This window comes from Hoplias malabaricus, chromosome 1 (assembly GCF_029633855.1).
Source record: "Hoplias malabaricus isolate fHopMal1 chromosome 1, fHopMal1.hap1, whole genome shotgun sequence".
Taxonomy (NCBI): Eukaryota; Metazoa; Chordata; class Actinopteri; order Characiformes; family Erythrinidae; genus Hoplias; species Hoplias malabaricus.
Window position 1 is genome coordinate 70,179,810 of NC_089800.1, and position 9,523 is coordinate 70,189,332.

Genomic DNA, 9,523 nt, shown 5'->3' on the forward strand with positions numbered 1-9,523 from the left:
CAATTAGGAACACTGTGGAAATAATTCACTTTTCAATCAAATACTATATTTAGGATATATTCCACAAAAACACATTGTGTTTATTTAAAAAAAAAATGTGTTTTGTGTTTAGGGGCGAAGCCGTATTATCATCCCTCATGACGTGGGCCTGACCATCCTTAAAGGTGCAGTGTTGTTCGGCCTGGACCCCAGCGTCATTAAAGTGCGCCGTTCACCACTCACCTATGGTGTGGGGGTCCTGAACCGTTTTGTGGAGGGGAAGCACCCACCTGAGAAGTTGCTGCTAAAGGATGGTACACGCTGGTGCACCGATGTCTTTGACACATTCATCGCAGCCGACCAGTCAGTGGCTCTGGGTGAGACCGTGAAGCGCAGCTATACGCCTGCCCGGCCCAGCCAGCAGGTCATCGTCATCCACGTCTACTGCTCGGAGAAGGAATCAGTGAGCTTCATCTCAGATCCTGGCGTGCGGAAATGTGGGTCGCTGCGTCTGGACGTGAGCGGTACGGAGAGCTCAGCCACACGACGTGAGATCCAGACCATGATGCAGTTCGGTGACACGGAAATACGCGCCATGGCTGTCGATGTGGCAACCTCCCGCAGCGTCAAAGCCAGCATTGATTTCCTGAGCCAGTAATCATCTAGGAGTAGAGCTATAAGGTGTTCAGGGGAGTAAAGCAAAAGAGAAAGGAAGGCTGGAGAGAATGCTTTTGGTAACCAACTCTACAAGTGTAGATCTGATTACTTCTGAGTTTCATTCCACACATGATGCAGCTAGCACTGAAGAGCTGGATCATGTGCGTTTATATTTAGATTTCAAAGTGCATTACCAGGCAAAAGTATCATTCCATCTGATCGTTGGTTTATTTTTCAGCATCATATGAAGGAAAACATTAAAAGAGAAGGAGATGTAGATTACGCTCAACTGTGGTGACCAACCCTACAAATGGATATTTAATATGACATGAGAATAAGGCCAAATATGTTGAGGACCCAAAAAATTACAGCTTGCGAGATTTTGCTTTTTGATTTTAAAACTTTTTTGTTTCTCAAAATATTTGGCCATATTTTGACTGTCTAATATCCTAATATCCAGCCCAGTGGGAACATGTGATGCAGCTAGCACTGAAAGACTGGATTAGGTGTGTTATATTTACAGTAGGAAAATATAGTACCTGTCTAACGTTTTGACCCACCTAATTGAATGTAGACATTTCATTCAGTTTTATGAGCAACTCCAATGAAGGGGTAGGAAAATGTACCAAAACACACAATCTGGGGCATTTTCATGTGTTCATTTAATATTTGTGAATGCCTTTTATCCCATCAACTCCAAAATCATAGAATTATCTTGTCACATCAATATTCATCAAATAATATTCCCTATATTGCCAATGCTGATAAGTTTTGTCATTCTAGCTAATGGTAGAAGCTAGGTAGCACAACTAGCTACTTTTGCTCTTGGCAAATTGGCAGCATTCATGATAAATTTATTTGCACTAATTTGAAAATACTCTTTCCGTGACTGACTGTTAGTAAAGCATAAGCTAGTGTACTGCTAGCCTAACTTACAGAGATCCATTCTATGGTTTAGCATAATACTTGCCTGTGCAGTTATTTAGACATTTTCATAGTAGAAGATTATGGAAGAGAATAAACATTGAAGGAAAAACATAGAGGGGAACAGTAAAGTAAGGAAAATTATTCTTCAGGATGGGTCCTGGACAGTGAATTTACTGTAAGTAGCACTAAAACATGTAACCAAATATCCACTGTTACTTTTTTTTTTATTTATTAGTCAAACTGATGATTTTACTGTGATTTAGCACACAATGACCCCACTGACCGAACCTGTTTTTCCATTTACGTAAATTCATTCAGTTCTATAGAAATATAATTTTATAAGTTTAAAAAACACAAAACCAGTCTAGTTAAAGCTCAAAGTCAAGATTCACAGACGCTAATCTCATTAGTCATATCCAGTAGTTTTACACTATGTGTTTCCAAAGGTCAATAACCACTAATGAACAAAATGAATGTTCTGCAAACCAGTTAAATTTGCTGTTTCAGTTGACAAAATATGGAAGTGTGAGCCCATTTGTAAATTTGACCCCTTGTTTGAGAGCCCCTGATTTACCGTCTTTTTCCACTAGTTAGCTAGCTGGCTCATTCACTCTTTTCTTGTTCACCTGATCAGATCTGGGTGCCTTAAAGCATCTGAGTGTTAGTGAATGTGCTTTGGAAATTTTCAATTTAGCGGTGGTCATCAAAGCTAGATGATGATCAAAACACTTCATAATTATAGGGTCCAGAAGGTCAGTTTTTGCTGACGTCTGAATGTCTGAGAAACTTATGCACAACTCTACAAGCCTTCGTGGTCACAGATTAGCCAAGCACATGAATCCGATTGGACAAACAAGGAAAAAAAAAAGATCATCCTACCAGTACAGCCTGATCAGAGCTTTGGTTACACTACCATTGTTCATTGTAGTCTTTGTTTGGTTCATGCCCCATTTGCTCATTTCTGACTGACTGGTAGAGAAGGGTGGGAGGCAGATAAATCTGTAGGTTGCCTTCTCAAGGGTCATAAAGTTAAAATTTCTGCTAATGTAGCTGTAGTGAATGAAAGCTAGCAGAGCGAATTTAAGCTGTCTTCCAAACTGCTTGTAAAATCAAAAAAGTGTCTTGAGAGAAGTGCACTGGCAGTGTAAACTTGATCATTTCAAGCTTTTAATGTGTCACACATCCACCATTGCATCATAAAAATACTCTGTATACAGGGTATTTATCTGAAACTGCTTGTACACTTCTAGAACAAACACAGGCTCCTCAAGGGCAAACCTTTTCATGGCTCTGGTTCCTTGAACTAGTCATAATCAGAAATAGAGATATCAATGAGTTTGTTTGGAATGCAACATTAGGTTTGGGCCCAAACAGTGTGACAGGTTTAGTCATCTTCCATAACCACTTCATCCTGGTTAAATTTGGTATTGATACCAAATTTGATATCAGTGGTTTCATTACAATGTGAAATAGTTGTAATAGTGCTTTGCTGACTGGGATGACTATCAGGTCTCAAGTATTACATTTTAGGTATTCAAGAAAACAATGTAATTGTAACAAAAACTAGAGTGGAGTTCTGAAATTATGAATTGTGTGTAACTAAGAGAAGTTGTAACGTGACGTGTTTTTGGTGGGAAATTTAGATTCCAGTAACCCTGAGGAACATTATCAGTGGATATTTTTATTGGCCAAAACATATCAATCAGGCTCTAATCAGCATTGGGCACATGCTAGCTTTCATCGACTAAGAGCTAAGAGAGCTTTTGGATATAATGTATATCAAGCTACAGTCTCCAGCACTAGCGCTAGTGCAGCTGCATAGGAGCACACTTTAACCATGACATTTTAATTTTGATTTTTTTTTTTTCTTTTAATGTTAATGTTGTTTTTAACATGCATATCTAGTGTTACTCTGTGAATTTAACCATGCACAACAAACCTGTATTTACTGGTTAATTCTGTGAATTCCAGCAGTTTTTTCCTATTTTCTCAGTTCAGGGGTTGAGAATTCAAAGTGTTTGGTGTGAAATTCACCAAAGTTCACTGTGGGTAAATTTACCCACTCATATTTTGTAACATGGTGGTGAAAGGAACTCGTGGTTGTGATGTCTATGGCACAAACATGGCCTATGTTATAACAAAGCATAATATGTTTTAAGTTGCTTAAACTGTTCAGATGTCTGGTTCTTATCACCACCACCGTGAACAATTCTAACTCTAAGTTGGTTTCTCCAGAACAGTGCATTTTGCATCAAACCATCCTTTTAGAATCTGGCTACACCTTTACCTTATTATTAAATGGAGTTCCCCTTGTAATGAGGACTAATGTGCGTTGTCACACATTCAGATGATCATGTCACTAACCTCATTTCTTACTCTGATCGGTCAGTATGTTGTGCTTAGACAAAAAGAGAAAACTAGAAAATCCTGGAATGTGAATAGAAGTACACCTTACTTAAGGCAGTGTAAGAAAGAGGCTGCTGGTGGGTTTATAAAAATAGCCATCGCAATATGCTTGTTGCCTTTATCCTCATAGCTCAGCAGAAAGAGGAGCACACTGACGTTGATTTTAATTATTAATTGTTCTGATTATTTTTTTTCCTTGATATTGTTTTGATTATGGGAGAGATGGCTGAAAATGTTTATTTCTGTAAATACAGTATTTAAAAATATTGTACAGATTTTTAGAGTTACTTTAGAGCTAATTTAGCAGCTTTCATAGCAATGCGCGTTTGTGTGTGGGTGTCTGTGGGTGAGCGCGTGTGCGTGCTTTCATTGGACTCACTCTCACCAGCCTGTGCATCTTACACATACACACACATCTCATAACACATACACGAGTGAATGCATGTGTGTGTGGTTCTATCGCAAAAAGACTTGAAAGCCTTTGACCTTAAATGACTTTTACAGTCTCTTAATCATCGCTTTAAAACAAGCAATATCTCACTGTGCGTCAAATCTGAGGAGGTACAGAGGTACTGCTGCTCCTTTTAGACTTAATCTGGTCATAATACATCTCCCCACTTTTCCCCCTGCAAAATAAAACGCTAAAACATAAGCAATAAAGCATTGTATTGTGAAGCTCTGTGCCATGCTAAACCACTTAAAGGAATATTCCAGTATTTTCACGGTATCTCTGATTAATTTGTCTGTAGCTTGTGGTCCTTTACATCAGACAGAAAGAAATGTTTCTCCTTACTTGAAAAGTGTATATACCTGCTGATTCAAACACATTTCTAATATAACTGAATAAATAGCTGCTTAATTAGAGAAATTATTATAAAGGCTAAGCTAGATCTAGATAGAGTGGGAATCAATACAGGCCCGGCAATACAAAATAACACTTACTAGAGCAGTAACATAATACTTTTGCTATATTTACATTATTGTGTCATTTATGATTGTCTAATTTCAAATAGTAATACTTTGTGATGTTTTGCATTTTATGAAAATGATTCCCTCAAAAAATGTGAAGGTGCAAAAAGTCATTTTTTTTCCTAAAGCAGCTGATTATATTTGTGAAAGTGATTATTTATAATGTTAAATAAAGAGCAGGCTTTATCTTTACATATTTAATACATATTTTGTCGGCACATTTAAGATGGCATTTGAAAGAATATGATCACATACGGTAAGAAAAAGTTTGAACTTTAGCAATTGTACACTAACTTCTATTATGAAGGTGTTTAAAGTCAGCAGGATTGGTCTTGTTTCTAAGTATGGAAAAAACATTAAAATAATATTCTGTGGTACTGACTATGTGCACTAATGCAGATAAAGTTCAAGTTGAGATTAAAATACTGGTGTGTTCCTTTAAGTTATCCCCGCTATACTGCTAATGTAATATGTGTGAAAGCTTCAGCAATGACAAATACAGTGTTGGCATTGAAAATCTAAGTGTTTATAACCCATTCACATTCTGATAACCAAACAACATCTGAGGATATAAAGCATCATGGAATTTGTTTTTGCAAATATGTAAAAATAATAATAATCAGATTTGAAGCAGACATCTTTAGGTCAGCCAGCATGAGAGGCTTTTTCTTCCTCTTTGACCATATTTTATGCAGAAAAATATGAATATTTCATACTTAAAGGACTGATACTCAAACTGAACCGCTTTATGCATATTTGAAAAACTGAGAGAGATGGCTGTGTGAGCTTCTCTTGCCAAATCCATACTGCATTTTAATGTAAGCGTAGCCCAATCATCAGTATTGAGCCTGTAATTATTGCATTAATTACATACTATTATTTATAATTGAAAATTTAGCATATCATCAGGTGCTGGAAAACATATCGCTAACAAAGGGTTACATATTAACATGTTCTTGGATAAAACACCTCACTGAAACTGTATACAAAACTAAACACTTGAACAACTGTTTCCGCCAAGTGTCAGTGTTAGAGTAGTGTAAAATGGCGCCTAGCACATAGCTAGCGTCAGAGGCTCATTTTCTGATGTTAGAACTGCCTTCGGTGTCTTGAAGCAAAGCACGAGTAGCATGAGTTACTTAAGCATAAAAAGAAAATAATGATAATAAACAGTGGGATTACTATTCTTCTGCCTTTGATTACCTTTTTACTTCAGACATGACTTGGTTTTGCTACAAGGGTGTTTTAGCTCCAATATGTGCTTTATTTGAAGTTATTTTGGACAGTGAAACGGTGAAACTGACAGCCACCTAAAGAAGCTTATTCCTTGATGCTAGTGTTTTAGCTTCCATCAGTTTGTGCATGTCAAAAGGGAAGTGAGGTCATTGGCTTAGATGTGTTTGCATGAGCTGCCTTTAGCAGAGTACTCTCAGTCCGTTCTTTAAAGATCTGTCAGGAGATGGAAGTTTTTGACATTTCCTGATCTCACAAACACTTAGCGTGACAATTATGCTATCCTTTCCAGCTAACTTGTATAGCCACATTATACTCTGCTTAATGCTTTAAGCTTATGAACTTAAACAAAAAAAAAAATAATAATAAAAAAATAGGAAAAAATATTGTATGTTCCATTTTATTTCCAGTACTGTATACACTTTTATTTTTTTAATATTCCAATGCAAGCCACTAGTTAGTGAAATTAAATATGGATTTATTTTTAACTGATTTAAACAACACATCAACATGAGATATCTTGTTTTTTTTTCTCACCAGAGAATATCAGACAATAGTTTAAAAAGCTTCTCAATTCTTTTTTTTATTTTTTATTTTTTTGGCACAATTTAAATCCTCTCACACCTCACTTTGCTGTTTCCTGTTCTGTGCACTCTGGGCCAGTCCAGAGCCATTTCTCCCACTGTTGGCACTCACAAAAAAGTAGGCAACAACTGTATTACAATCAATACCAAGTACCCAAACTGTCCTCCAATAAATCGTATGTGTATTTCAAAGAGTGATGTCTTGTATTTTTTTAATTCATGTTTACATATTTGTGAATAACATATTACATTCATCCATGGAAGCATTAGTGACGTCAATTAATATCACAGACATACTGAATGGAGCTCTACCATGATCTCACAGGTTGTACAGCACATCAGCCCAAAGACAAAAAAAAAAAAAATGTTATTGGACCATGGTACCAAGCATTCACACACAACACAGCCCTGGACCTAAGAGCACAATAAAACATCTCCATGGTGAATCAACATCCTTCATACTCATAAGACATTTTTTAATAAACTGAAGGTCTTAAAGATTGCATGATATCATGCTCACACCAGGAAACAGGTGAATATTTGAGAAGCATCCTGTTTTAAAAGAATTTTAGAATAGATCTTCAGAGCAAGAAGAGGGAGAAGGAGACATTTTTCTCTAGTTGGATTTGATCTTTCATGTAGTTCAATGACAAGGCGTATTGAAACGGATAAGCTAACGAGGTTTGAAAGGTTCAAATACAGAGTTTTTCCATTGATGACTGCTCCCCCCCCCCTACCCCGCCATTCTGAACAAAACGCGCCTTTGTTTGGAAGGAAGAGGGCCCTTCAGTTTTATGGTTTGTTTCCATTGAGCATGTTTTAGGCTCTTCACCAGCGAGTGGTAATGTATTAGACATTGAACTGTAACCTGTTCCGTTCAATGGAGTTTTTATGTAGCAGGTAGAAGTGGCACACTTAACTCCTGCGTCCCACCAAAAAATGCACGATTCAATTTATGAAATGAGGTGCCACTGTTTTTTCTTCTGCTTTGAAGGAAGAATGCCAATTTGTTTGGGGCCCAACCAGCACCACAGACCTTGGTGAATATTCTGGTCCATTTTGGGTTTAAAAAAAGATTAGAAAATCCTTAAGGAGTTCAAGGAATATTCACAACAAAGCTGTATATGGGTCATTAGCTAGGAATTTTGTTTTTATCAAAGCGGTCACAGTGCTCTCTAGTGGTCCTTAATGGAACAGCTGGGCGTGTTTACTAATAGAAGGCCACCTGTAAACAGGAGATTAAAGGGGACCTCAACCACATTTTCAAAATTTCAAAAATTATTTTCAGTTGGTAACGGGTCAGCAAATACTGGCTCACAAACACTACTCCAACTTGCCCCAAAGTTCTACAAGTTGTACGTTTACCAGCTGTAGTTATATGAGTTAAACATCAGTGATAGGTTCACTATAAATAAGTGGAAATTGTGTTTAGCCGTTTCATTTAATATTCACACAATTAGAAATTGTCTTCTGAGCTTATATATATATATATTGCTGATAACTCATTATGGAGCATTCTGTAATGTGGACATTACAGATTAATTTCCAGAAACGTTAGAATTCTGTACATAATGAAAATAAAAATTAAATGCAATAATGTGTGTAAATCATTTCAGCCATATGTTTCATTTAATGTAGTTTGAACACCATATTTTAAATGTTGAGACTCCAATTTTCGAATTTTTTTTTTTTTTTTCGAAATAAACATGCCCATTTGTAACATGTTCCAAAAAAGTTGGATTTGGGCAACAAAAGAATCAATTGAGGTTGAGTCTTTCAGAAAATCTATAAATGAAATGCACAAGGCCCAAAACCATTATTGGACATCTGTGATCTTTGCACAGTATTGAATTAAAATCAGACATGATTCTGTAGTGGAAATCACTGCATGGGCTCAAAAACATTTTCCAAAACCACTGTCTGTGAACACTGTTTGTCGTTGCATCCAGAAACACAAAGAAGAAACTATATAAACAGGATCCATAAATGCTGCCTCTTTTTCAGGACCCAAGCTCATTTACGATGGACTGAGGCAAAGTGGAAAAGTGCCCTGTAGTTTGACAAATCAATAAGTGAATTCCCCTGTAGAAATTACGGATGCCATCCGTAATTTCTGTTAAAGAGTGTTGCATTTTGTTACTTACATTTTGCCCAGTGTCCCTACTTTTTTGGAAATGGGTTTGTAATAAATTTCTGTGCGGGAGCTTTTAGCCATTTACACAGGTCTGTTTCTATTTACCACCACTGCAAACAATAAACTCAGTAAGTTTCTCTACAACAGCATATCTCTCACTGGTGATTTGTTTATATGTGTTTTTCATTTTACTATACTGCAATATTGACTCATAATGCAGATTGGAAACCAGTCAAACAGTAGGACAGCCTTCTACCATCTTAAAAATATTTCTAGAATTTGCCCTTTTCTCTCTTTCACTGCTGCTAAGACCATAGTCCATGCATTTGTAACTTCCAGACTTGACTACTGCAATGCTCTGCTGTGTGGCCTCCCTGCTCGAGCTTTGAGCAGGCTGCAGTATGTGCAGAATACTGCTGCTAGGGTGCTGACCCATACAAGATCATGGGAGCATATTACTCCAGTCCTAAGTCGTCTTCATTGACTCCCAGTGAAGCATCGTACAAATTGCTTGTGTTGGTGTTTAAATCCTTGCATGACCTTGCCCCTTATCTAAGTAGTTTACTTCAGTCATACTCTCCAGTGCATACTCTTCGGTCCTCAAGCCTCCATTTGCTTGAGGTCCCACATTTTA

At 37.1% G+C, this 9,523-nt stretch overlaps 1 protein-coding gene across 5 annotated transcripts in view; it reads left to right on the plus strand.

Moving 5' to 3' along the window:
* The window catches only part of hspa12a (heat shock protein 12A), a 54,090-nt gene extending 47,163 nt beyond the window's left edge, over positions 1-6,927 (plus strand). For all 5 annotated transcript variants that reach the window (XM_066672339.1, XM_066672327.1, XM_066672354.1 and 2 more), the window contains one exon: positions 113-6,927. In XM_066672339.1, the coding sequence (XP_066528436.1) occupies positions 113-637 (525 nt within the window). In that variant the 3' untranslated portion in view covers positions 638-6,927. The remainder of the gene's footprint in view (positions 1-112) is intronic.
* Positions 6,928-9,523: the final 2,596 nt, after the last annotated feature.